The sequence below is a fragment of the Emydura macquarii genome, unplaced genomic scaffold (assembly GCF_026122565.2).
Source record: "Emydura macquarii macquarii isolate MOO-44397 ecotype Brisbane River unplaced genomic scaffold, CSIRO-AGI_Emac_v2 contig_1790, whole genome shotgun sequence".
Taxonomy (NCBI): Eukaryota; Metazoa; Chordata; order Testudines; family Chelidae; genus Emydura; species Emydura macquarii.
Window position 1 is genome coordinate 4,111,596 of NW_027131927.1, and position 27,683 is coordinate 4,139,278.

A 27,683-nucleotide genomic window follows, 5' to 3' on the forward strand; every position below is an offset into this window, starting at 1 on the left:
CAGTGCCCAGCTGGCTACACAGAGCCGCGCCCCACACAGAGGAAGCCTCCCTTTCCCCGATCCCAGCTGGGATGGGTGGATTGAACACATCAGGGCCCTAGGGGATGGCTCTCTTCAGCACCAGAGCTTTAGGAACCAGGTAAAAGGGGGCTTCAGCCCCTCAGAAAGAGACCCTCCCTCCTGTAATTACACACGCAGGACTCCTGAGGTCCATCCCCAGCTCTGGGAGAGGAGTGGGGTCTAGTGGTTAGAGCGGGGGGGGGAGGGGGCTGCGAGCCAGGACTCCTGCGTTTTATCCCTAGCTCCGGGAGGGGAGTGGGGGTCCTGTGCATTAGAGCGGTGGGGGCTGGGAGCCAGGACTCCTTGGTTTCATTCCTAGTACCAGATGGGGGGAGTAGGGGATAAGCACTCCTGTTACAGTAATGCGGGGCCCTAGATAGGGGGCTAGGTGTCAGGACTCCCAGGCTCTAGGCTTGGATCTGCTACACATGTGGCCCTGGCGCTTAGGCAAGTGGCTTCTCCCCTCCTTGCCTTAGCAGGGACTGCTCCTGATCCCCCCTTTACTATTTTGCTATTACAGGTCAGGACTGTGAGAGAAAGAGAAGGGAGCCAGACTGGAATTGACACAGGGACCCTCGCTCATCCCTTGGTCCAATCAGGACAAAACACTTCTCAGTGTCACGCTGCAAGTCAGCCACCCCAACATAGATACAGTGGGACCTAGTGGGCAGAGCACTGACAGAGACTCAGAAGATGTGGGCTAACCCCGGTTCTGACCTGCTGGATGACCTTGGGCAAACCACTTCCCTGCACCCCTGCCTCCCATTCGCATTGCTGGGAAAGGAGGCCAGGATTCCCCCAGCCAGCTGCCCTGCTCTGACCACTAGGCCCCACCGTCAAAAGGGAAACTTTTAAAAATGCATTGAGATTTCCGGGCCGAAAAAATCACAAGTTAGATTGTGGGTGAAAAACAAAGGCACCATCACGATATGTCTATAATTTATTGACTAAGGCCACAGATTACAGGATTGTTGGTTTTTTTCCTGACCATTTTATGCTTTACAAAGAAGCGAGAGAATATAAAGTAGCTGGAGCCAATTTTAACCCCCTCCCAAACAGGCTTAGATCCATTTAAAAAAATTAAACAGTAAAAATAAGCAAAGAGGAGGAGGGTAATTAGAAAAAAAATAATAACCCCTAAAGGCACTTTCAATTTTGCAGGATTCTCTGATCTACAGAAGAGAGGAAAACCAGGACTGAACGGCAGAGGAGTAGCCCAGAGGCGAATAAATGGCGCAGCACTTCCACATCCCTTAGCTCAAACGACCGTCTTCTTTATAAAAGGTTTGTCTGACTTTCTTTAAAGAAAGGAAAATAAAAAATAAAATCCACATTCTACAGTTCACAGTGCAAATAGTCTGCAACCAGAGGCGGGAATGCAGTGCGGGGCGAGGCGGCGCCCCCTGGGGGTGTGAAAGGAGAAGCAGGGCGCGCCCCTCTTCTAGGAGATACCTGGAAAAGAGAAACTCCGATGAGCTGTAGGTAGCTGCCGTGTGCATTACGGGAGCGGTTCGGGGGCCCATGGTGCTGGGCACTGTGCAGACGCCCAGCGAGAGAGGGCCGTGCCCGGAGTTTGCAGCAGGCAAGGGACAGGAATGGCACTGAGGCAGAGACTGACCCCAGGTCAGCTGTACAGCTAGGATAGAACCCAGGAGTCCTGGCTCCCAGACCCCTGCTCTAACCACTTTCTAGGTGCTCAGATGAGATGAGCACAATTGGCCTGGAAGGGTGACCTGCAGCTCCTAGCCAGCCAGCTACCGGCAGAGCCACCCGGCAGTCGGGGTGTAGCTGTGCGGGTCCCAGGATATTTGAGACATAAGGTGGGGCTGGTCACATCTTTTACCAGCTCCATCTCACCAACAGAGCTTGGTTCAATAGAAGAGATGATCTCCTGTCCTCCACCTTGGTCTGCTCTAACGTAGCGACAGGGGCTGCAGGGGGGACAGCGGGGAAACCCCAGCTCCGCCTTGGAGAGGCAGAAAACTCAGGACTTGCGCCGCTGTCCCAGTTTGGGTAGACAGGACAACCAGTCCTGGCACACTGCGAATTCAAGCCCGACAGCTTTGTCTGCCAATTACTGCCATAGACAAGGGAAATCTGGGCCCGGGCCAGCTGGCAGATTAAATCCGGGTGTTAAATGCACTTAATTTCATGGTAGCAGGAGTCACGCTCTGCCGTGACTGAATTACTGCTCATTTGTTCTGGGCACATTCACTTTTAGCTACTGGGGTGGGAGGGGGGGACTTGAAAGCCTCTTTTCTAGGACAAACTAGTGCTTGACAGCCACCGCTCCTGGGGAATCTGGGCCCCCCACATTTGTGAGGGGTGTGGGGCTGGCGTGGGTTGGAGCCAGAGAGGGGGGGCTGGGAGCCAAGCCACCCGGGTTTTTAGTCCCAGATTGTCCCTGCCACACAGTTTCTGTCTGTCCGGCTGGGCACGTATCCCCCCAGCCGCGCACCCACCCAAGAGTGGTGGGAGTGGAGAAGGAGTTGGGTTTCACACCAGCCACCCCCAACCCAGGCTGGATTTGAACTCACAACCCTGGGGCTCTGCTGCCACTTAATCCACAGCCACCTAGCTCCCAGTCTCCCCCCGTGCCGGAGGGGGTGTACCACGCACACAGAGTGCTAGCTGAGGCCCAGACAGCCCTTGAGCTCATGCAGGGAGATGAGCCGGTCGGCGTCCAGGTCACAGTACTCCAGGAACTTGTGGACGCAGCGCTTGGGCCGCGTGTGCTGCCTCATGTACACCTTGAGCGGCCGCAGCTCCTGCTCGCTCAGCCCGTCGCTGAAGTCCTTGTCCAGCCGCACAAAGTGCCAGCGCACCGCCCGCTCCTCCAGGCTGGGGCCCAGCGTGTGGTCCGGCAGCCTGCGGGGACAGAGACAGACACCACCACGGTCACTTGCTGGTGATCGAACCCCCGACCTCAAGCCTCTCCCATGCGAGCTGGAGAGTGGCCAAGAATGGGCAACCTGGCCTCCTGCACCCAACCTCCCTGCGGGGACTTCGGGACGCCAGGCAGGAAGTGCCCCAAATCTCCGGGCTAGGTCAGAACAGCTGTCAGGGGATTGCGAACCAAGCGGCGAGGGGGGGAACAAGCACGGCATCCCCTTGAAATCTCCTTTGATGGGGGGAGTTCTCTTTGCACTGGAAGGAGAGAGACAAATCTCCTTTCCGGGGGGGGTAGAAGAAGAGGGGCAGAAAACCTAAGGGACTTATACACCCTCTGCCCCATGGGGCCAGAGGACCTCACAGTCTATAATATATTTACTAAGGACGTGCAACCCATCGGTCCATCGAGCCCAGGATCCATCTCCTGTGCGGCTGCTACCAGAACTTCAGGGGGCATGGACAGCACAGGGCAATTTTGGAGAGATCCGCTCCTGTCTTCTTGGGGTGTCGGGCCATCCCAAGCATGGGGTTATGGCCCTGACTGTCAAGGCTAATAGTCAGTGATGGATCTATTCTCCAAGGACCGTATCTTGTTATTTTTTTAATCCAGTTGCATTGTGTGGCTGGCTGGCTCAGGGAGGAGGGACATGGAGCCTTTTATGCCTGTGGGGCAGAGCTGGGCCAATATCTCCATTGCACAGATGGGAAAACTGAGGCACAGCACGAAGTAGTAACTCGTACAAGGTCACCTAGGAAGTCAGTGGCAGAGTTAGGAACTGAATCCAGGTTTCCTGAGCCCTGGAGCTGCGCCCTAGCCACTGCATCACCCCGCCTCTCTTGGGGGGCTGGGGGGTGTCCATACTCATCAGATGAGTTGGTAATAGGAGTCCATCCAGCCCCCAGGCCAGCAGCAGATGCTGTGGTGAAGCAAGGCGCGTGCCCCATTGGTCCACAGGAAGCCCCACAGCTCTGGGCTGAACGGCCAGAGTTCCATCCAAGCCCCCCAGTGGTCCCCATTTAAAACCTGGCACAGATTCCCTGGGGCTTGGTAGCCACCAGGACAGTTACACGAGGGCCATTTCTTCCACCGGGGTGAGCTCGGCTCCATTTCATTAGCACCAGCCTCACCCAGTTGCCTCTTGAGGCGTCCCAGCTACTCCAAGGCTGCCCCGGGGGGCATGATTAACCCTCAATCAGCCAGCAGGGGTCACAAGAGAGCAACACGCCAGCCCTCCACTTGGGGGGAGAATTTGCGGGGCCGGGCCTCCTGCTCCAGCCTGACTCACCTCCTATACGTGAGTGGCATCATCCGGGACTGGGTCATGTCAGACGCCAAGGCCTTGATCAGGTTGGCCAGGAACTCCACCTTCTTGGGACCAGGGCAGCCTGGAAGGGAGGGCATGAAATGGGGCCGGGGGGGGAGGGAGAATCACCTGTGAGTGATCACTGCAGAGCATGCACAGGGTCTCTCTCTCCCCCCCTGCCAGAAGGGGAAGAGCAACATCAGCACGATGCTCAGAGTGAAAGCGGCAGCCCCCGGCCATGATCCCTCCACCCAGCATCAGCAGGGGGATTGGAGCCAAGTGACGCCCTGTGGCTCCCACAGTTACAAGCCCTTGTCATTGTGAGAAGAGAATGGGGGGCTAGCTGGGGGGACTCAAAGAATGGGGCATGGGGTCTTGTCCCTCTAGGGAGCACCAGCTCTGATCTGGCCCCAGGGCAGGGGACTGGCTATCTCGGGGGGTGGGGGGGACAGGGAATGGGGCACCAGCTCCAACGTCAGGGAAGGCTGTGAGCTGTCACCCCCATGCCCACTTGGGGAGCGCCACGCGTCAGACTCAGCCCCATTCCTCACCAAGCCACAGGCCCCGCGCCAGAGCCCCGGGTGCTACGGCCGGCTCCCTCATGGGCACCCTCAGCAGAGAGGCCAAGGGGCCAGACACCCGGCCGCAGGGGGTCCGCTCGTTGGCAGGACACTGAGGGTGGCCGAGTGCTGCGCCGCTGGAGAACCTGAGCCCCCCCAGGCTACCCACAGAAGTGACGGTGCCTAGGACATTGGTCCTCACCCCCAGACTGGGCCCCCCTGCATCCCCTCCCCACCTGGCAGCACCCTGTCCCGGAAAAGGGAGCCCATCTCCGCGCTCTTGGCCGCAGCATCAGTCATGCAGTCTGGCGGGAACTTCCTGGGTGGAAGAGAGACAGGTCAATGCCTGAACTGTCCCGGCTGGCGCGTGGCACTGGCAGCTCCCAGCGCTGAGGCAGGGAAGAACGCGTGGAAAGGAGCTGCTCTTTGCCAGACCTTTGATGTTTCCAACCCCCCTCCACAAACACCATAGGCAACCACTACCCCGTTTACAGGCAGGGAAACTGAGGCACAAAGGGGGTGGGAGGATGGGAGGAAGGACTTGGCCCAGGCTACATGGCCAGTCAATGGCAGAGCTAGGAATGAAACTAGAGCGTCCCAACTCCCAGCCCCCCCCCCGCTCTAACCACTAGACCCCACTGCCCTCCTACAGCTGGGGATAGAACCCAGGAGTCCTGGCTCCCAGCCCCATCTGGCCACTAGTCCCCCATTACGACCATGTAAGCTAGCATTAGCAATTGCCATAAACCGGGTGTTGTTAGCAGTTCATGCATTAAATCCACTCCCTGTCTGAGTTCTGCTCCGCACACGTTTATTGATTCGCTAGACCGATACCCACCAGCTTATCAAGGACTCTGCATCCTCCACTCAGCTTTCATTCTTTGGGACCCCCTCACCTACCAGCACCCACATTGATGCACGAGGTCTGTCCTACGCCATGCACCAGCATTCACCTGGGGTGACTCTGAACTGAAGAGCATAACCCTTGAGTCGACTCCAACCATCAGAGTCCCGACTCGGGCAAACATTTTCCTTTGAGAAATGGAATTTTTCCACCCCAAAAGAGTGTCAATTTCCAGATGAAAAACTGAATTTTTCACCCAAATGGAGGAAGGCCACAATATTTTAATCCAGAGAGGTTGCCGCAGTGCCTCATGGGAGCTATAGTTCAAGTGTTTCATGCTCCCCTTTCCTTCTATGGGCTAGGGTCCCTGAATGGACTACACCTCCCATGATGCACCACGGCCTCCCCTTCTTAGAAAGGCAGTTGTATCATGGGATTCCCTGGCCCTGCTGCATCATGGGAGAGGTAGTCCAACCAAAGAGTTCTGCTCATGGAGATGAATGGGTGCATGAGACACCTGAACTACAGCTCCCACGAGGTTCCTCCGAAATATTTTAATTTTCAAATTTCCATCAAACTCCCCCCACCAATATTTTCCATGGAAAATTCAAATAAAAATGAATTCCATTCCCCACCCTTTTCAAAAATTTCTATGGGTCAAAAAAAAAAAAAAAGGGGGGGGGGGTGTTCTCCCCAGCTCTAGCCCCACCCTTTGCTTTTAAACCTGCCCCTCTATTTTTAACCTCTTCCACTCCTAGGTGGCAAGAGACGATCAAGGCAACCTGCTCTGCTGTCTCTGGGCTGGCGAGAGGAAAGGAGGCCGCCCTCCCCCCCCCCGCCCCGGGCGCTGGATACTGACCTGGTGGAGGTGCCAGGGATGGGCCGGCCGGTGTTGGTCCGCACGCACCAGCAGTAGCCCGTGGCCTGGTGGCACTGCACGGGCTTGTAGGTGCCGTCGCCCTCGCACTCCGGGACAAAGGTCCCCTCCTGCTGCTGCTGCCGAACTTCCTCGAGGGCCTCGAGCCGCTCCTGCTCGCAGGACGGAGGGAACTCTGCGGGGTCCGAGGGGCGGAGGTCATGGGGGTGAGCAAGGGGAAGATCCCTCTTTGGGAGGGGGAGCTCCCAATCTTGGCCCTCGCAGGTCAGTACCACCTACCCCTTGCCACCACTAACTGGGAAATATTCCCTTCCCCTAGGGAGATTCCACAGCCACCTCCCCAGTGTGGTGCTGCTCTGTGCCAAGGAGTCTCCCCCAGACCCTAAATATTTTACCCTTTAACTCTCCTGGCCCCCGTCCCTCCTGCTCCCCCCTCCGTCAGCTGGGATCAGAACCCAGGCGTTCTGGCATCCCATCCCTCTTGCTCTAACCATTAGACTGTGCTGCCCCCTCCACCAGCTGGGAGCGGAACCCAGACGTCCTGTACCCTAGCTCCCATCTGTAGTATAGCTAGAACAATCATCTCACTCCCCTTCCTTCCCCACCCCCGTTTTGGAGTCGACACCCCTACAAAAATGCCAGTCATCGTCCCCTCCCAACTCCGTTTCGTTTCAGGGGCATCGACGTATCTTACAGTGGATACCCAGAGTCAGTTTTCTGGGGCTGTTATTTGCATGGCATTGGCGCCAGGCACAGCCCAGGGCCCCGTGGCGCCAGGTGCCGTGTGAAGACAGAGAAAGAAAGAGTCTCGGCCCCCAGCGAGCGTCCAGCCTAGTGAGAGACAAAGGACAGCGACCCCGCCTCCTGATTCTCTGCACCGGGCCCAGGGCAAAGCCAGGGGGTGGGAAAAGGCCTGCGAACGAGACACCCAAACCACTCGGTGCCCAGAGAGCCAGGGGACAGACCTGGGAACTGAGCCCGCGGCTCCCTCGTCCCCCCGTAGTCCCTGGTTACCTTGAATCCGCTTCACCGTGCAGTTGGGCTTGAAGTCTGGGACGATGACGGGGATGAGGAATGGCAGCGCGGTCCCCTCTGAAAGGAGCCGAGAGAAATTTGGGGGGGAGGCGGGGGGGGGGAGCAGCAAGAACCCCCTTCCCCAGGGGTCCACCGTCCAACCCCTGCCTTCTCTGGACACACAGACCACAGCCCAGCCCCTCCACCAGGGCGCAGCAGGCACACCCCCTTGCTCCCCGCCTGCGTGCATTGCAGATGCGCCATAGGGGCACAGACCTTAAAGCTTCTGGTGCCTCTGACTTACATGGGTGTGGCCCAGGGGGCACAGCCCCTAAGCAGGCCATAAGGGGCAGAGCCCCTGATACTCAGGGGAAGAAGCTCCCCAGGTAGGAATGGCATGAGGGAGGGATGGCCAGGCCTAATCTGAGGGGCTTCTGGGCGCTGCTGGAGGATGAATGGAGCAGGAGACCAGCCTCTGGCCGACGCGGGGTTAACAGCAGAGCAGCAGCGCTGCCTCGGGGAGCGGAGGGGACCCGGAAGTGCCCCAGATGCTGCCCCTGGGAGCAGTTTGGGAGCCCACCTGGGGTGGTGAAAGTTCCCCCTCTCTCCCTTGCACTAGTGCACAGTGACACACCTGTGCCGCCAGCTGGGCACATGCTCCCCTCCCCCATGAACAGGAGTGGTGACGGGGGTGGTCACTTACCTTCCTGCTTGTGGGGCGGGGGCCTCGCCAGGGTGGGCCTGGGTCTCCCGCCATCTGCATTCAGTGAGGAAAAGAGTTCGAAGGCCACTATTACAGAGGTCTTAGTGCCATCTACTCTGCCCAAAGAGTGGAGTACACAGCACAGACCCCGGCGCCAGCCGCCCTCCTGGGGACAAATGGGGGGGGGGGAATAAGGGCCCCCCTATTAGCACAGCTGCTAGGACACCAGGCACACACCACCTTGTGCTCCCAGAGTTTTAGGTAGTTACCACCTGCCCCCCGCCTCCCAGCAAAGAGAGGGAAACTGAGGCACAAGGAAGGGGCAGTTACTCATCTGAGGATGTGTAGTGCTGGAGCAGGGGATAGAACCCAGGTGTCCTGGGACCCAGCCCCTCTTGCACCAGCCACTAGACCATGCTCCCCCACAACCTCCCTGAAATGGGAATAGAACCCAGGAGTCCTAGCTCCCAATTCTAAGGAGCTGATGGGCAGCTGGATAGTCTCAGGTTACAGGGCAAGAGTCTGGGACAGGGACCCCCAAAGACCCATGAGGAAGCAGGCTGCAGTACCCGGGCCTCCCTCTAGAGGGTGCCCTCTGCCTCTCCACTCACTGCTCACAGGGCGGAGGGGTGGGGACGCCCTTCGCTGCCCCGCCGGGTGGAAGGCTGTGCAGACGGGCACGGCAGAGGATGGAGCAGGGCTGTGGTGGGGTGGCCAGGAGTCGTGGACCTGCTGTGGGGCAAAGGGGGAGATCCAGCACTCGGGAGGGCTGGGACGAGGGGGGTGGGGAATTTACCTCTCCTCGAGGAGTTAGGGTCCTGCCAGGACGGTCGCAAGACGTAGGAGTCTGGGGGAGGAGTGAGAGACCGATCATCCCCATTGCCAGGGCTCCTGACCCCCAGCCCCCCGCTCTAACCCCTAGGCCCCACTCCCCTCCCAGAGCTGGGAATAGAACCCAGGAGTCCTGGCTCCTAGCCCCCACTACACATCTCTGACCTCTCCCTGCATAGGACTTTCCAGGTCCCTAAAAACCAACTCCCCCAGGGGGAGGGCCCAGCCCCATGGCAGGATGCTGCCCTGGAGGGGGCAATTTCTCCTCCTACCCGCCCCAGGAATACAACCCCGCAGGCCCAGCCCGGGCACGGACCCAGCCAGGGACTCAGCAGGACACAGGGCCCGGCCCAAAGGTGTGGGGCTCAGGAAGACGCTGGGCCCAGCACCTCGCAGGAGGCGGTGGGGGGAGGGGCTGCCCTGCCAGGGTGGGGGCGGGGCTGCCAGGTACCTGTGCAGTTGGGCGTCTGGTTGAGCACGGACGTCCCGCTGACAGGCTTGCCCTCCGCGGTGGCGCACCAGCAGTAGCCCGTCTGCTTGTGGCACTGTACCTGGGCCGGGGGAGGGACACCCAAGGCTGAGTCAGAGACGAGCCCCCTGCACCCCTCCTCCCCTCCAGGCAGGCGCTAGAGGCTCCTGGGGCAGAGCTGGGGCAGAGGCGATGGCCGCGGCGTTTTGCGTCGGAAGAGGCCAATTCGCCAAGGCCGGGGCCGGGCCGAGGCAGCGCTGCAGTCTTCCAGCCCCGGGTTCAAGAGGGACCGTTTCCCAGCTCCCCAAAGGACCCGTTTCCACCGGCTTTGCCAAGGGCCAAATTCCCGGTTTCGGGCTCCAAAATGGCTTCTTAAACTGAACGTTTTGCAGCGGAGTTAAGGGGCCGGAGACCCGAAGGGAAGCTCGGGGGCGGTCTCGGTTGGAGGTCTGGGGCCGGATTCGGGAGGGGGCGAATCTTCAAATCTCTCGAAAAGTCTCAGGACGGGAAACTGATTTCCCCGCCCAGCGCTGTTACGGAGCCCTGCCCGCAGAGAGCCGACAGCGCGTATGTCTCCAGTGCACCCCGGCACAAGAGCCCCCCAGTTCCAGTACCCCCCCCAGGTCCTCGGAAGGGAGACCGCACCGGGCACCCCATACACGTGGGGCTGCAGACTGGTTGCCCAGCTTCTGCAAGTGGGGCATTTGTGCCGCCACCTGCCACTAGGGGGCGCTTCATGGCAGGACCCTCATGCAGAGATGCCCCCCCCCACACACACACTTCTTTGTGCTCATGCACCACTAGGGGGCGCTTTGTGGCAGGACCCCCATGCAGGGACCCCACTCTGGTTTGTGGGCACATTAGATATGTTTATACAAAGGGAAGGGAATCTGGGGTGCATGGTGGGGGCCCTCTCTGGGCGGGGGTGACAGCCAGAGCGCAGCAAATAAGCACAGGGCTGGGATGAGGGGGGTTCTCCAGCAAGTCTGCGGGGCACAGAGGGACCCTGGTGTTCTCCCAGGCTCCGCCGGGGGCGGGGGGGCGGGGGAGGGGAAGAGAAGCACGTCCCCCCCAGCCCCCAGTACCTGCAGGAAGGAGCCGTCTTCGTTGCACTCGGGGACGTAGATGGCGTCTGCCTGGCGCCGGGCCTGGGCGAGGGCAGCTGCACGGTCCTCTTGGCAGCGGGTGAGGTTCATGTCTGCACAGAGGCGGGGGGGGGGAAAGGCGAAGGTGAGAGTGGGCCCCGGCGCGGCCAGACAACAGGCGGCTGGACGCTGCCCAGATCGGGGGCAAGGGGAGCGGGAACCAGAGGCTGAGCCCTCTCCACGGGCATCTTAGCCCCCCGCCCCTGGGCGCCACCTACTGTTGGGGTCCCGGTGGGCGCCCTTGCAGCGGAAGCGGGGCAGAGCCTCGAGGAGGGGCTCCTGGCACCGGGCGCGCTGGAAGGCACAGTGGGATTTGTACAGCTTGCCGTTGGAGGCGCAGACGGGGCGGTGGCGCTCGCGGGGGCATTCGCCCGGGCATGGCAGCCCCCGGTCGCTCTCTGAGATGATGAACTGCAATGAGAGGAGGGGCAGAGAGATGTGAGATATCGGATCCTCACCTGCCCAGATCCAGCCTGCATGGCACCCCTGGCACCCCCAAAATACACCCTACACAGACCCCCTTGTGCCCCCCAAATCCACCCTACACAGCATCCTGCTGCCCCCCAAAATCCATCCTACACAGCATCCTGTTGCCCCCCAATCCACCCAGCACGGCACCCTGTGCCCCCCAAAATCTGCTTAGCATGGCACTCCCCTGCCCCCCAAAATCCATCCAGCATGGCACCCGTGCCCCCCTCAATCCACCTTACATGGCATCTCTTGCACACACACCCAAATCCACCCTGCACGGCATCCTGTGCCCCCCCAAAATCCATGCGGCATGGCACACCCCTGCCCCCCAAATCCACCCCCATGGCACTCCCCTGCCCCCCATTTGACCCCACACAGCCTCCCTTGCATCTCCCCCAAATCCCTCCCTGCATCCCAGTCCCCCCCACTGCACCCCAACCCCACCCCAGCGGGAGCGGCCCAGAGCACAGTATCCTTTGGGGCAGCAGGTGCCATGGCAACCAGGCTGCTGGGCCCAGCATGGACCACGTGCTGCTCCCCGGCATCACCACGTTGGGGTGGGAGGCATCTAACCCCCAGCCGGCGCGTCTCCGGCAGGGATCGGGGTGAACACAACACCTCTCCCGGGGGCTGACGGACTGGCTCCCAGAGGCGGCACACTTTGGGGGTGATGGGGGGAGGGGCATGGAAACACTCCCTCCCAAAAAACAATCCAAGGCTGCCATAGGACTAGGGGATGGCAGAACCGCACCCCGATTCTAAGGCTCCCTCCTTGTCTCAGCCCACAGCTGCCCGCCTCCCCTGTGAATTCAGGCTGGCTGGCGAGTGCCCCCTGCAGGGGGGCAGGGGCACAGGAGCAGGAGTCTAGCCAAATGGATAAATAATACCTCTGCTCATCCGTAGCTCTCCACGCGCTTTACAATGGAGGTCAGTATCATCGCCCCTCTTTTACAGAGGGGGAAACTGAGGCACGTGGGGTGGGGCGCGTGACTTGCCCGAGGGTGGGCATGACTTGCCTGAAGGCACCCAGGTGGCAGGACTGGGAATAGCAGCACCATCCCGGGCATCCCAGTGTGGGGCACTAACCACTAGGCCACCCTGGAAAGAGCAGCTGGCTGGCCAACACAGGAGGCGGTTACGAGATGCAGCCCTATAGCTCCGGCGGCACAGACGCAGGGGAGGTGCAGGGTTCGAGTCCTGCTGTCGGAGCCAGGCAGGGGATGATGGGAGGCCAAGGTGGATTGCAGGATGCAGCTGGAGTAAGGCGCTGAAGGCCATTGATTGTGTAGCAAGGGGCACTGGGGACCCCCCAGCTACTGTGTGGGGTGCTGAAGTTGAGAGAGCCGCGTGTGCGCTTGCTAGACTATAAAGAGAGGTGCTCCAGGGAGAGGAGATGGGGGGAGCCCCGCCCCAGGGATCTCTGTAGGTCCAAGCTGAAATTCAGCCACCCCACCACACCTCTTTTCATCTCCCCTGCCTGGGGGGAGCCGACCTCCCTGTGTGACTTGGCAGGGGGACGGGAGTTGGTTTAACTAATTGCACGGTAAACAAATGCCGGGCGAAAGGGGGACTAGTTAAAAACCACTGAAGTTTTCAGACTTCATTTGCTTGATGCCGGAGTTTTTTCCAGAGCGATCGCCCAGACCGCGGACAAACCAGCCACTTAAGCAGCTGCAGAAGACTGCTGTAACCCCTTAGGGGCCCGGTGGTCACACGCCGCTCTCACCCTGTGGGGGGTTTCAAAACCGCTGGGTCTGCCAGGACGCCTGGGTTCCTTCCACTCCTTTCCGACAAAGGCCCCCAAAGCATGGAGGTCAGTCAAGACGTTTGGCAGGGGGGAAAACAAGGGAGAAGGATTTGCCCCTATTTTATTGAAGGGGAATCTTGAGACGCAAGGGAAAGGAAGCACTTGCAAGAGATCACGCGGGGGAGCCAGGAATAGGACCCAGGTGTCCTGGTTCCCCATCCATTCTCTAACCACTAGACCCCACTCTCCTCGCATTGGATGAGCAGCGTCAAATGGGGGGGGGGGGAGGAGGAGACAGGCAAAGCCAGAGCTCCCGAGGAAGTCACATCCCCCCACCCTGATAACTTCCATGGGTGAAACAGCAGCAGGAAGGTCGGGGTGCCCATCTATAGTCGGCAATGCCCCATCCCCTCCTACCTCCAGCTTCAATTCACGGGGCGGGGAACCTCCTCCGAATTAACGAGCCATTTCATAGGGCTCCTCCAATCCCGCTGGGGGCCAGATTCTCAAGCCAGTCCCAGGGGCAGTTCGCCTCGGCCCAGGGGACCGGGCACCTGGTTTTAACAGAGGGGATTTTTAAAAGAGGAGCCATTCCCCTGCCCGTGGAAAGCAGCAATCAGGGGAGCGGGCATGGACCCCTCTGCCAGTCTCCACTGGCCAGGCACCAGTAACTTGGTAGCTGGGCCAGAGAGAGGCAATAAATCAGAGGCCCAGGGGCCTGGCCACATGCAAGAAACTCCTCTCTGCTCCCCGCAGGCTGGGGGCACCGTACCAGTGAGACGGTGGCTGGCAGCAGGGCTAGGACTCAGGGGATCCCTTGCAGGCCTCCACAGCCAGGCTGGAGCGGGCGGAGGCGGGCGACGTTTCGGGTCGTGGGGCGGATTAGAGAGCAGGTCGTTGCTTGTGCTTGGGAGAGCGTCTGGTGCCCGTCCCGGGGCAGAACCGTGGCTCCCCTCCCAGGCTTGGTTTCTGGCACCGCTCAGCTGGGGTCTGCGGGCAGCTGCTGGGCCAGAAGCGCTCTGGGTGTGTGGTTATGGGGGCAGAGGCCCGGGGTGGCCACAGAGAGTTCATGGGTCAGGGAGAAAGGGGGGGGGGGGGGGGATGCATGAGACACCCTCCCCATCCCCAGATAGCCCAGTCCTGCCCCCCCCCCACAGCTCTTCTGGTGGCCCTCAGTCTCAACCGCAGCCCCCTGCTATCCCAGCCCCGGGCGCACCCCGGCCCCACCAACGCCCCCAATCCATCACTTGAGCTACAGCCCCCAGATTTCAAGAGCCTGGTGCTACAAGATGTTACATGGTAGGAAATGAATCCGGGCCACGATCCTCTGTCTGGAGGTGTGCCAGACCCGGGCATGGCGGGGCAGAGCCCCCTGCTCACATGGCACCTTAGATCTGTGTCTTATATAACCTTAGATCTGCGCCCCCCAACCCACCCCTATAAGCCCACACACATCTCCGGCCCACAGAGCCCAGCACTGACTGAGCAAGAAAGACAGAGAGAAAATCCAGGCTGTGGGGGGCGAGGGTGATCGTTCCCACTCTCAATACCAGGAGGTGACTGATCAGCCTCCAACCCACTGGGGGAAACTCTTCACAAGACTGGGGCAGGGACCAGAGATGGGTCTTTTTGGGTTCCGGGTTTGGGCAGCACCCAGCACATAGGGACCCGGTCCATGACCGGGGCTGAGGGGCGCCTAGGTGCTACTGTACTACACCTCATAGCAATAAACATGTTCAGCACCTAGCACCCCGGGAGCCCCACTCCTGGCCCCCACTGCGCTAGGCGCTGTACATTTAGGGGTATTGCGGCAGAGGTCAGGCCACCTGTCTGTGACCCTCTGCTCAGCGGCCCAAGCAAAGCAAGCAGACGGATCTTAAGCCCAGTTCCCAGCGGCCTCAGTAACGCAAGGATTCAAGCCCCCTGCGACTCCCGGCACCGTCCATGGGGAAGGGGGTTGCCGGCAGAGAGGCTGAATTCTGTCTTGAGCCCCGGGTGCGCCCGGGCTGCTCCCCAGGCAGAGCAGCAGTCTCTGTTCTCCCGGGCCCTGATCCCACAGTGCCCGGCCAGTTCCCCCCCCCCCGGCATCCTGGCAGGGTGGTGAGCGCTGGCAGGGGAGGGGGCGGTAGGCTCCGGGGCCAGGCGCGCCCCTGGCTGCTGCTAAAGGGCGAAGCTGTTGACAACATGATGGGAAGGTGACATAAACCGGGCGGGGGCAGACGGCGCGACGCTCCAAGAGCCTCACGCGGAGGACACACGGCCCTGTTCAAAATCGCCCTGGGCCAGCAACATGCAGGCCCACCCTGGCCAGCGCCCCCCCCCGCGAGTCTGCTGCAAACAGGACACGCCCCCCCACGACACTGTTTTCATCAAAGGTGTCTCTGAGCCACAGGGCGGGCCAGTGGCTCAGACGTGACATCACCCTCCCCCCCCCTGCCTTTCCCTGAGATGGGGCCCCACCCTGCTAGGAGCTGGCATGGACTAGCTCCTCTGGCCGGCATAGAGTCCACTCCCCCGCCCCAGCTCTCGCAGGGCAGATGCTAGGCACCGCAGGCTGCTGGTGGTGGGGACACGGGTAGGAGCCCAGAGACCACGGTGATGGGTACGCTAGAAGAACTTGACTATAAAACACCTCCCCCCCCTACACACACTGTTCATGGACAGATCTTCTGAGCCCAGTTCAGCCCCCTCCCCACGCCAGAGAATTCACTCCTCCTTTTCCCCCAAATATGCCACGCAGGGTTTGAGGTATGGCCCTTCAACACGAAGCAGCGCAGCTGGCTCCTGCACTAGAGGGGGCATGACACACATACATGGTCAGTGTGGTATTAAAGTCACTACCTGGGGGGGTTGTCATTAATTAGGGTAGCTCTCCATCGCCTCCCCCATAGATCGCTCCTTGCCACCAGGCCGGGTCTGCATCTTTAAAGACGCCCATTCTTCCGTTCAGCATGGGTGCTGCACTTTCCCTCCCAGCCCCCACGTGGCTGCTCTGAGGAGGGGGCAGCTGACCGGGGTGCAGCCCCTTGGAGTCCATGTGAGGCTGGCAGGGTTCCCCCATCCCAGATCAGCTGGTCCGTGTGCCCCAGGCAGAGAGTAGGAGGGACCAAGGGGTGCCAGTGCCCGAGGCCCCCCAGCCATGGCAGGGAAATGGTTAAGTGAGATAGACCCAGGTAATCCCTGCAAGTGAAACCTCACCAAGGTCCCTGCCAATCTGAGCTGGGGGGAAATTTCTTCCCATGGAGATTAGCTCAACCCTGAGCAGGTGAGCACAGACCAGCCAGCCAAGTGCCTGAGAGAGAACAGGATCGGTGCCCCCTCGGAGTCCCGGCCCACCCCACCAGCTGTGGCCGCCCCACATGCTTCAGAGGAAGGGGATTTAAAAACCAAACCAAAACAAAAAAAACCCTCCCTGCACACCTGGGAGATCCCTTCCTGACCCTTGCCCAGGGCTGGCAGAAACCCTGAAGCATGAGCTTTAGGAACATGAGACACAAAACAGAAGTGAGTCCCGGAGCTGCTGAGCTGAGCCCTGACTCCATGTAATCCTGCTCCAATTTGTCCAGCTCGCTCTTGACTTTAAGCAGCAGAGGGAGTTAGGAGTGTGGGGAGAATGTCAGCTCAGCCCTCCTACCCCACCAGAAGGGCTGCTTGTGACTTCCTCCAGGCCTGCAGTCTCAGGGCTTTATGGGGTGGGGGCGGCATTGTGGGACGGGAAGCTCCTGGCTCTGCCACTCCCCAGGGAACCCGGGAGTCCTGCCTCCCACTCGCCCACGTTCCCTCTCTGCAGAGGAGGGATCGCTGCAGGATTAGCTGCTCCACCCCAGAGCCAGCAGCATGGCAAAGCTGGCCCACGTGCACACAGATGGGAACACTCTGGCAAGGCCTCCAACCCCAAATATAAACCCCACAAATACGTGCGGGCCCGAGCTGCTTATTAACAATGGGCCGCTGGGCTGCGTTCATGTTTAGCTGGGAATCCTGCTCCGCCGAGTTATTTTCTTTTCCTCAAGTGTCGCTCTGGGCACGTCTCCCCTGGAGGTTAATTTTGGCCCCGGGAGCTAGACCGCCGTCCCAGCTGCATCAACACAGCGCAGCGGCAGCCAGCGGCCCAGGAGAACGCGTGGCCGCCCTGACTGACGGTTCTAAGCCCCGGGGGGGGGACGTGCAGCCCAGCCCTACAGCGAGTCCTTTAAACACCAACATTGTTAGACTCCCCTTCTCACCTCCGGGACACCCCCCGCCCAGATGAGCGTGTCCCCTCGCAGCACAAGTCACAGTGCGTCTGGCCAGGTCCTTGCATCACCCGCCGCACGCTCGGGGCCTGGCAATCCAGCGGCGGCCAACCCAGGGCCGCTCCACCCGGCGCTGCCAGCCCCGGGACAGCCAGGGCCGAAACTCCCGCTGATTCACCCTCGCGCCTGCCTCCCGGCCGCCGGCGCCTGCCAAGACACACGGCGTGGCCCGTCCAGCTGTCAGCCGGGGTAATTTGTTAGGGCCTCTGGTGGCGCGGGGATGCGCTCTCCGCTCAGGCGCTGCCACCGATTCAAAGGTCCATTGTGTGACTGCCACACGCACGCCGCCCCCGTCTGTCTCCCCCACCCATTCACACCCCAGACAACAAGAGCCTTCGCTGTATACGGCCGGCATGGAGGCCTGGCTGCCAGCAACCGGGCCAGGTTTATGAAGGGGGCCTTAGTCTGAGGAGGGAAAAGGAAAAACAAAATAAAATAAAAAAGATTCACGGGGCTGAAATTGACTCAGGCTTGAAAATGAGATCACAACCCCCTCCCCTGTGCTCAGTTTCTGCCCCTAGAAGGCTTTTAAGCAAGGAAGGGGAGGATAGATTATTAATCCCCAGGTGATTGACAGCCAAATCTCCAGCCCTCCCTCCTCGAGCCCCGGATGCAACAGAGATAGCCGCGGGAGGGGATGCTACAGAGTTCGAGAGGGGAGCCCAGGGCTGGGCTAGCAGGGGCTGCGGGTCAGGAGTGAGGGGCAGCAGCACAGCTGTGTGTGTGTGTGTGTGTGTGTGTGTGAGGGAGGAAGCCAACAGCTGGAGGCACCGTCAGCAGAGGCAGAATGGCTGCTTGTTTGTTACTTGTGCTTTCACCTAGTTACCCGTCCTCATGCCTCTGCCTTGAGTAGTTCCATCGGACTGCTCCAAAAACAGGGGAGTGGGATGGCTGGAAGAGGAGAGGTCCCTTCCTCCTAAGCTACCCCTCTCCAAGCCTACCTTGTCGGCTCCCAGGACCACGCACCCTCCTCAGAGCCTATTCCCCACGCAGCGATCCCCGGATCCGATTCTCAGGTGGTTCCTCTGCTGCCTTGATTCCCCCCATGCTCAGTGACGCTGCCAAAGAACTGGGCCGGCTGGCGTTGACTAGCAGGTGCACTGAGCAGCCGCTGAGGCGCTGGTGCTGCCTGCAGAGTCAGGCAGATGGCGCTGCACCAGAGAGAGGGTTGGAAGCTTCTTTACCACCGCGAGGGCCAGCAAGCGGCTGCTCGAGAGACGCTTGAAGTTCTGCCCCACGAGAGATTCCCACCACCAGTGCCTGAGCCTGAGCCGCCCCGCTTCGGGAAGGAGGGGAGGGGACATGGGGTGGCTGTGAAAAGACCAGGCCTATCCCCCCCCACCCTGATTTGCCTGGCACATGGTAATCAATTGACAACCCTCACCCACAGTGACACCTGAGGAGTGTGTGTGTGTGTGTGTGTGTGAGAGGGTGTCCGGATGTCTGTCTGTCTGCCTGCCTTTCCCCCTTCACACGCTGCTATTGCTCCTTGGCCCAGATCCTGGGACAGTGAGTTTGCTGCCCATGGCAATGGCAGCTGGGTGGGTTCCCGCAGCCCTTGCAGATCAGGATTCTTCCTGAAAACGGGGGGAAGGAGGAGGGGAATCCCAGCTAGCTTCCTGATTCCACTCCCACCCCCCAGTCTTTCCCTACAGCGATAGCTAGATCTGCATTGCATTGGCATGGGGGGGCTGTGGAATTGAGCAATCCTAGGGGGTGGTGATCTTGGGGCATGCATGGGGGAAAAAAGTCTCCCTCGGCCCTGGGGTCTGTGTTCTGTCACCGCTTCTGCATTGCTGCTACCTTGGATGTAGGTGGGGGAAATCCCAGGAGCCAGAAATCCCACAGTGCAACCCGGAGCTGCTCCCCATAAAAAGCAGGGTGTGGGGGGGCAGTGGGGGCTCTTTCCAACACTATAGCCTAGCCCCCCCTCGAGCATAACAGTAGCCACACTGGGTCAGACCGATGGTCCATCTAGCCCCGTGTCCTGTCTTCCGATTGTGGCAAATGCCAGGGGCCACTGAACAAGGTTTAGATTCTACCCCCTCCTCTCCCAGCCATCTACCTGTCCCCTACTCCGTGTCACCCCAGTGTAGACGTGAGCTCAGCTGGAAGCTTTCAGGGCCTGGTATCTAAGCCCACCCTCCCAGTGCGCAAGTTGATCTTGGGTTGGAGACCTTAGAGGGGTGGATGTGGACTTACAGGCCCTACCCCCTCCCGGCATGATGTACCCCTATAGTAGCAACTATACTACAGCACACATCCCCCCGGAGAAACACCCTGCCCACCCCCCCGGCAGACAGGCACAAGGGGATGCCAGCAGCAGCAGTACAGCCTCATGGCTAGTGTCCTAGATTAGGACTCAGCAGACCTGGGTTCTGTTCCCAGCTCTGCTGCTGGGTGAATCCCTGCCTGTCTCTGTACCTCAGTTTCCGCAATCTATAAAAGGGGAAGACTGACACCCACCTCCTTGAGACTGATGGCAGAGAAGAGCTGGGGATTGCCATCATACCTGGGGGGGGGGGGGTAATAGAAGCCACACCAATTGTTATTTTGGTTCACCCCTTCAACTGCATTTTGTCATTAACCAAGACTGTAAGCTCTTTGGGACAGGGATCCTTTCCCTACACATGTCTGTACAGCACCTAGCACCGACCCGCCTTGCGTCCATCCTCCTCAATCCCTCTAGCTGCCATATAAACGGCCCCTCTGAGGATGCTTAACTATCTCCCCCACCCCATAGGGTTCTAGTGTGGGGCCAATCCCCACCCCAGCACTCATCCAAGAGGCAATCTCTTCCCAGGAATCCAGAGCCCCAGGCAACCGGGTTACAAAAAGCTCCCCCAGAACAAACAGCTCCCTGCTGCCAAGCAAACCGGAGGTGTGAGAATACTGCTGGAGGGGACTTGATCCCAATTCAAGTTCCCATCAAGAGGAGACAGGGCCCCGGGTAGCACACCTGGCTCTGGCAGCTGCTATGGAGACAGGCGGAGGAGGATCGCCAGGCAGCTGAGAGCGCACATGAGTCGGAGAGCAGAACACCTGGAGTTTTGGGTTGTGGGCACCCAGCGTGGGAAGCAGCCTCAGTTTCCCCCACCCTTTCCTATCTCCCCGCCTGGAGAAGCTGAGACGCAGCATGAGACTTTCAGGAAGAGGAGCCTAAAGACAGAGCCCTAGATATAGGGTTAGAAGGAGAAAAAACAGCCAGATGGTCAAGTGTCTGGTCGAGCTTGTTCCTTAGGAGCCTAAATATTGACCTGGGCGCCCGAGCTGAGATAGAGCCTTGCCCCGGGAATTGTTCCTCTTTCAATAAAGCTGCTTTTTTTGGGGTTTATTTTGCCTAAAAGTTTCATCAAAAAATTCCCCAGCCAGCTCTAATTTGAGGCACCTGTGTTTTGGATCGCTTTAGCTGTATGATTAAGGACCCTACCCCTTTACTGAGGGGTCCTCAAATTATTAAGGCTGGAGGTTTTTAAAACTAGCCCAACTTGCTTTTCATCCTTCTTCTACCAAGAGAAAAATTAGAGCTGGCTGCGAATTTTTGATGAAACTTGGGGTTTTTGGCATTACATCTAGATTAGTCAGCTGCACTAAATACTATTGGTTCCCTCATCCTCCTTCTCCAGTAAGTCAGTGGCAGGGCTGGGAAAAGAACGCAGTAGTTTGGACCCCCAGCCACATCCTACTCCAGCCGCTTGACCTCTTCCACAGCTGGCGATAGAACCCAGGAGTCCTGACTGCCAGCCCCAGCTGCTGCCTCCTGGTCTGATTGTTCTTAACAGGTGGATTCCATCCAGCCGTGCAGAGGAACACATTGCATACAAACCTTCCTTGAATTAAGTGCATCACACTAACAGGTTTGTCATGTTCCACACCAGAGGCAGCTGCAATTTAGCACAGCATGAAGCGGTTCAATGTATTGCCAGGTGTGTAAAGCATCTAGGAGGGGCCAGTCCTCTAGAAATGCCAGCGCTAGGTAAGTCTGAGCCTTTAAAATAAATTAAAGCACAAACCCAGCGGCAAGGGGGCTGGAGGCGTATGCATCTTTGGCCTCACGTTAAGGCAGTGACCAGTTCCGGTTACAGCACCTCAGGATCCTGTGGTCCCGTCAGATAGTCTGGGCCATTCATGAGCTGTCCTCTCCATGCTGGGTTAGGACAGCAGGCATCTGAGCAACTTACTCCACCCAGCCCCAAGTCCATGCGCATGGGGGTAATCCATGAGGGTGCCCTGGAATGGGTGCAATGAAGCTACCTGCAGCACCACGTTATGGGTTTCTTTATTGGTAACATTCCCTGTGCCCCACCCCCATGGTTTTTTTTGGGGGGGGCGGGGGTCAACAGAAGCCAGGCGGGAATCTCAATAACAGTTCTGCAAAAATTTGATTTGCCCTTCTGTAGGAAATGCCCCGATTTCAAATCGTTCTGTTTCGAAACAGAATGAAAGTGAGGGGGGGAAAAAAGGTTCCCCTGAAACAAACAAAAAAAGAATTGTTTTGTGTCAGACAAAGTGTTTTGTTCCAGTTTGACCTTTAAACAATCTTTAAAATATATAAAATGAATTGTTTTGAAATGACAAAAACCAAAAATATCCTATCTGAAAAAGCATCAAAACACTCATTTTCGGTTTTTCCCCAGATGAAATCGAGTGATCTGAATGACGTCAATTTCAATGAAAGTGGCATTTTCTTCAAAAAGGAGGGTTATGAAAAGTTTCCAACTGGCGCAGCTCAGCCCCTCCCGGGGTCAGACCCCGCAGCATGCAGCCTTGGACCTCGTGGACAAGATGAGCTTTTGGTGCATTGCAGCACCCGGTGTATCAGAAGCGGCGCCGGACAACGTGCGCCCAGGTTGCAGAGTGGCTGCTGTTCTGATCACCGGCCTTAGAGGTGCAAAAGGGAGCTGGTACTCGCGATGGCCCGGGTGGTTAAGCCAGTCTCTAAAGATCTCTGTCCTCAGCTCTCCAGCCTGTTCCACGAGCCCCCATGCAGCCTGCAGGGAGCTCTCTGGCCTGCCCCAAGCCATGCTGATATTCTATCACCGGGAAAGCCTTGCCACCTGTTCCATCATAGACCCAAGATCACGCGCCAGCCAGAGAACCCAGACCTCACTGATCAGTTTCCAGCACACCTGCTGGCCGGCCCCCAGCTGACTAAGGCCGATACTTATAAGGCCCAAGAAGGGCTGAGGGCAGGATGGGGTCGGGGGGGGGGGGAGCCACGATTAAAATTAGAAGGCGCATCAGCACCCAGCCAGGCTGTGTCAGGCACTATATATGAACCCTGGACACCCCCCAGTAGCTGGTACCACAGCCAGATTTGTGCTAAGCAACACCCCGAAGCGATGCCGTGCAGCGTGCCTTCCTGCCCAGTGTCCCCACCACAATTGTGGGAGGACCCTTCACTCCGCTAGACACCCCACTCCCTCACAGGGTGGCCAGACAGTAAGTGTGAAAAATCGGATCCAGGGATTGGGGGGTGGTGGTGGTGAATAGGCACCTATATAAGAAAAAGCCCCGAATAACAGGACTGTCCCTATAAAATGGGGACATCTGGTTGTTTATAAACTGCTCTTTCCTCCTTAAGCCACCCCACTGTCCAGTACCAGCAAGAGGCGCTTGACTGCCAACCCTCGCCTCTGGTGAGTCACAGCTGCCTGGCTTCCAAACCTCCCAGCCAGCTCTGCGGGATCATTTCCAACCAGCAAGGCTCCCAGGCGATATGGCCAGCTGGTGCCCCCCCACTGGGTCTTGGTCTGGGATTCAACCAACTCATCCACCCGCCGCCCTCACCGGCCACTCAGGCTTTCACCACCCCGGATGTTAGAAGCTCTGGGTCTTGCTAGATGGTCACCGGAGCCAGACAGTTGTAACCCACCAGGCAGGGTTTTTATGCACCCGTCCCCCTCTGTGAGGGGGATGAAACAGCCTCTCGCTCTGAGCAGCACTTTTTCGCTCACGCTGTAAGGGCTCATGCTTTCTGCTCTACAGTCCCCCAGTTCAATCCCTGAGCTGGGCCCGCACCCAGCCTCGAGAGTCACCCTGTGATTTACGCTGGTGGACAGACACAAAGCAAGAAATGAGACCCATCTCATCACAGCCGGTACCTCTCAGGGTGGTCCCGCCTGGGCTGTCACCCCCAGGGTTAATACACCTTCACGATGCTACACTGATTTTGCCAGCATCGCAAAATTCAGACGCAGAGAACCAGAAGGTGAGGTGGGGCCAATGGGGTGCTGGGCTGAGTCTATAGATTCCCCCGCAATGCAACCAAGAGCAGCTGGTGACGTCTCCCCCTCTCTATACTCACCCCAAAAGGAGGTTCCCAGATTTAGCCCCAACACCCCCACTGGAGGTTCATCCCAGTGGAGCAATGCACCCCACCCCCCACCAACGGCTGTTGCGGAATAGTTTACTGGATTGACATGAACACGACTGGCAGCAGCAGGTAGATGTACCATGGGCAGACAGCAGGGTTTTCACCTAGGATGTTCTAGGATCTTCAGCTCAAGTGGTAGAAAACTGAACTTGTCGTGCCTGAAGAGCGACTCCCCTAGCCAGGAGCAGCAGTAGGCTTTTATCCACTATGGAGTAATTGCTAGAAGGAAACGCTGCACCAAACAGCCATTTTAGAGAGGCTTTTACCCTGTAGGAAAAAAACCAACCCTCTCCTTAAAAGAGTCACTCCACCCTGAAAGGCAACTATGGAAAGATCTTCTGTCACTCCCCCAGACCTGCGTCAGCTAGATCTGTTAAGTGATGGAAATTCACTACCTTAACACGGCATGGTCTACTGGGCAGAGCATTGGCCTAGGAAACCTGAGTTCTCAGTTCCAGCTCTGCAGCTGACCTGCCGAGTGACCTCAGTTTCCCTCCTACTCTTCATCTTGTCTATTTGGACCATAAATGCCTTGGAGCAGAGACTCTGACTAGGCGTTTGTGCAGCACCTAGCACAACAGGGGCTCCCGTGCACGGCGTTAGCCAGAATCCGAGTCCCGCAGAGCCTCTCCGAGGAGCTGGGTTCGGGTTGGCCTCATGCACTACACAGCAAGAGAATCCAGCCGTAGGATCTCTGCAGCTGAGGTAGCCAGAAAGGACCCAGGTGAACGCTCAGATCCTGCAGGCAAAGCAAGAGGAAATTTGCCCTGTGCCATTTATACAAAGCCCCGTCTCCCACTAGAGCGGCAGTTTAAGAGTTGGGACGCCATGCCCTTCCTGTCCCCCATTTCCACAGAGCAAAGCTCAATTATCTGCATTCCAGTGGCACCTACAGATCACCCTCCCCCCTACCCCATCACATCAGGCACTGCGCAGACCCCGAATGAGATCGGGGCACACCCCGCCCCCACCATCGCGCCGGGCTCTGCATGGACACATAGCAAGACTCTCCCTGCCCTGAAGGCTTTGCCACCTAAATAGCAAAGGAAACCCTCATTTTACAAATGGGGAAATGGAGGCACAAAGATTAAATGACTCCCCCACCAGGTCAGAGGGAGCTGACGGGGGAACCCAGCCTTGAACCCAGATCTCGAATCCCTTTTGCTCAAGGGAGGGGGTGATGTGGGATCCTAGATACTTCCAGCTGTGGATTTACCAGCCTGGAAGCCCACCAGGATTCATCCATCTGGTTGGGGGTTTTGCTCTGACCTTCCAAGCAGCACGATCAAGATCCCCGGCTAGTCAAATCAGTTCCCGGCTCCTGCATCAAGCCGCGAGACAAGGAGACTCCCAGGGGAGAAGACCAGGGTGGTTTGTTCCCACGGGTGGTCACTTGCTCTGTGCTGAGGAGTTTCCTCCTTCCACCCCGTGGGATCGACTCGAACCAGACATCGGAGAGGACAAGAGCACAGCCAGCGTCTCACCCCACGCGCCTTCCGCGAGGCAGCAGGGCCGCTTCAGAAGCCCTTTGTTTCAGGGCCTCGAGAGCCAACCTGCTCCAGGCGCGGCCGGTCACTCAGCCTCAGCAAGGACCGCATGGCAGGCGCCTGCTGGAGCTCCCGGGTCATAACCACAGCAACAAGTGCTAGCGTCCGAGGATCTCCAAGCGCTCTGATGAGCACTCAGACTTGCACCTGCTCCCTCCCCCATGGGAAGGTTAAAAAAAAATCCCCATTTCATAGAAAGGGAAACTGAGGCACAGAGAGCAGATGCTACTTGCCCTACGTCACAGAACTGGTAGAGAACCCAGGAGTCCTGTCCCCTGTCCGCTAGTCACCAGACCCCACCCCCGCTTTCCAGATCCAGGAAGAGAACCCAGGAGTCCTGGCTCCCCCATTCCTGCTCTAACTCCCTTCTCCCCACAGAGCCATGTTTCCATAGAGCCCTCCCGCCCCACAAGCTTGCCCAGTGCCCCAAGCACAGAGCTTGCCCACCGAGTTGGGACAGCCCCCCCTTGACGGCTCTAACCTTGCAAGACCCAGCAATCTGTAGGAGGAGCTGAATGGTTTTGTTTTTTGTTGTTGTTTTTTTTTTTTTTTGGGGGGGGGGGGGGAGGGCAATTTGCAGGGTTGCTTTTGCAGGCAATCAGGGTGCTGTATAGAGCGCAGGGAGCTGGGCTATTGAGTGGGGCCAGCAGATTTTTCTTCCTTTAAAGCCCCCCAGGAAGAAGCCGCCCCCGCCCCAGGGAGGTGGAAGGGCCAGGATCCAAGCAAGAGCTCCGTGCTGAGACAGCAGCATCCCCTGGCTTGAAGCAATAGCAGCAACCCAACGCCTGCTGGCTTCCATCACCCCGGGGGGGACGGACTACAGATGAGTTTGTGGCTTTTGGCACCCCCACAAGGCTCCGGCCGCCAGGTGTCTCAGCGCCCCACCGAGGGGGATTCCTCCCCGGTCCCATTCATTCGCAGCATTAGTCCTTTTCTGCCGGGTCTGCTCAGCCCCACACCTGGGACACAGCCCTGGCCCAAGGCCCTCGCCACCCAGCCCGTGGGGGAAGAGGGTGTCTAGCACAGGCCCTGCCAGCTGGGGCAAAACCCCCCACCGCAGGGGTCCTAGAGGGGAGCCCCAGCAGAGCCCCCCCAGCCCGTCCATAACAACCAGCAAAGCACCCCACTGCCACCAAAGCCAGCAACTTACAGCACAGGCCGCCCGCTTTAAACACCCGCAAGTCCCAGTCCCCACCCTGCTCCCTCTAGGCATCCCCTACCCCATAGCCAGAACCCACCTCTAGCCCCACAACTGTGCTCCCCCATAGCTACCCCCAACCCCCATCCCACTCCCTCTAGGCATCCCCTACCCCATAGCCAGAACCCACCTCTAGCCCCACAACTGTGCTCCCCCATAGCTACCCCCAACCCGCTCCCTCTAGTCATCCCCTACCCCATAGCCAGAACCCACCTCTAGCCCCATAACTGTGCTCCCCCATAGCTACCCCCAACCCCCATCCCACTCCCTCTAGGCATCCCCTGCCCCATAGCCAGAGCCCACCTCTAGCCCTGCAACTACACTCCCCCCATGGCTGGCCCCTAGCCCCCACCCCCACCACGCTCCCTATTGCCAACCCCTACTCTCCCCACCCCATGATCCCTCCCACACGCTCCTCTCCCCATAGAGCCAGCCCCCCAGCCCATGCCCTCTCCCCATGTCGCCCCTGATCCCCCTTCAGGCTCCTGCCATGCCCCCCACCGTCTCAAGCCCCGAGCCCCTCTGCACTCGGGTCCCCTTACCGGCGATCTGTCCCATCGCGGCGGGGCCGCCAGCGCAGAGACGCCCAGGAGCAGCAGCCCCCAGAGCAGGCAGGACATGGCTCGGGGCGAGGCAAGTCCCGGAGCCGGCCCCACCGCTGGGCTCCCGGTTTATAAAGCCGGAGCGGTTCCCCCCCCCCCAGCCTACCTCCTCCTCCGCAATGTCACGGCACTTCAGCGACTCTGCCAGCCACGTGGAGTCATCGGGCAACAACAGCTGGGGAGCCCCGCCCCCTTTTGGAGCAAGCCCCGCCCACCCCGTTCACACACACCCTACTCCCCCACCTGGGGTCCGGGGAACATCCATCGCCCGGCAATCTCTCCCTAGGGCGAGGGGAGCCCATGGCACCGGGGGAGGCTTGGCCGCGCTAGACAGGGCGTCACTCAGAGGGCATCGGGGAAGGTGTTTTGCTGGCAGCGGTGCCAGTCCCAGGGTCTTAGAGAGACAAGGAAGGCGAGGAATCGGCCCAGCTCCTGTGGGGGAGAGAGGCGAGTGTCCCCGCCCCACAGAGCTCTGCTTCGTGGTCTCCAGGCCTGAAGATGGGCTCCGTGTAGTGGGAAAGCTCGTCTCTCTCACCAGCAGAAGCTGGGCCCATAAGAGACATGATCTCGCCCGCCGTGGCTCTGTGTAGACAGGATACGGCAGGGCTCCAGTGGCAGGGCTCTGCTGCCATAGCACCGTAGTGTAGACGCATCCTCCAGCAACAGAAGGGGTTCCAACCCCCCGTCAATGTGGTGAATGCACCACTTTGAGAGGCTGGAGCGGGGTCAATGGACAACCAAGCCACGT

General features: G+C 59.1%; 1 protein-coding gene across 1 annotated transcript; it reads right to left on the bottom strand.

Moving 5' to 3' along the window:
- Nucleotides 1-982: 982 nt before the first annotated feature.
- Nucleotides 983-27,020, bottom strand: LOC137158811 (SPARC-related modular calcium-binding protein 1-like). The gene is made up of 12 exons (XM_067556716.1): nucleotides 26,876-27,020; nucleotides 10,918-11,110; nucleotides 10,640-10,752; nucleotides 9,537-9,636; nucleotides 9,051-9,101; nucleotides 8,255-8,308; nucleotides 7,552-7,629; nucleotides 6,520-6,712; nucleotides 5,053-5,135; nucleotides 4,239-4,338; nucleotides 2,680-2,928; nucleotides 983-1,512 (listed from the first exon to the last, which is right to left on the bottom strand). The coding sequence occupies exons 1-11, from the start codon at nucleotides 26,951-26,953 to the stop codon at nucleotides 2,688-2,690; spliced, it is 1,284 nt and encodes a 427-aa protein (XP_067412817.1). The 5' UTR covers nucleotides 26,954-27,020; the 3' UTR covers nucleotides 983-1,512; nucleotides 2,680-2,687.
- Nucleotides 27,021-27,683: the final 663 nt, after the last annotated feature.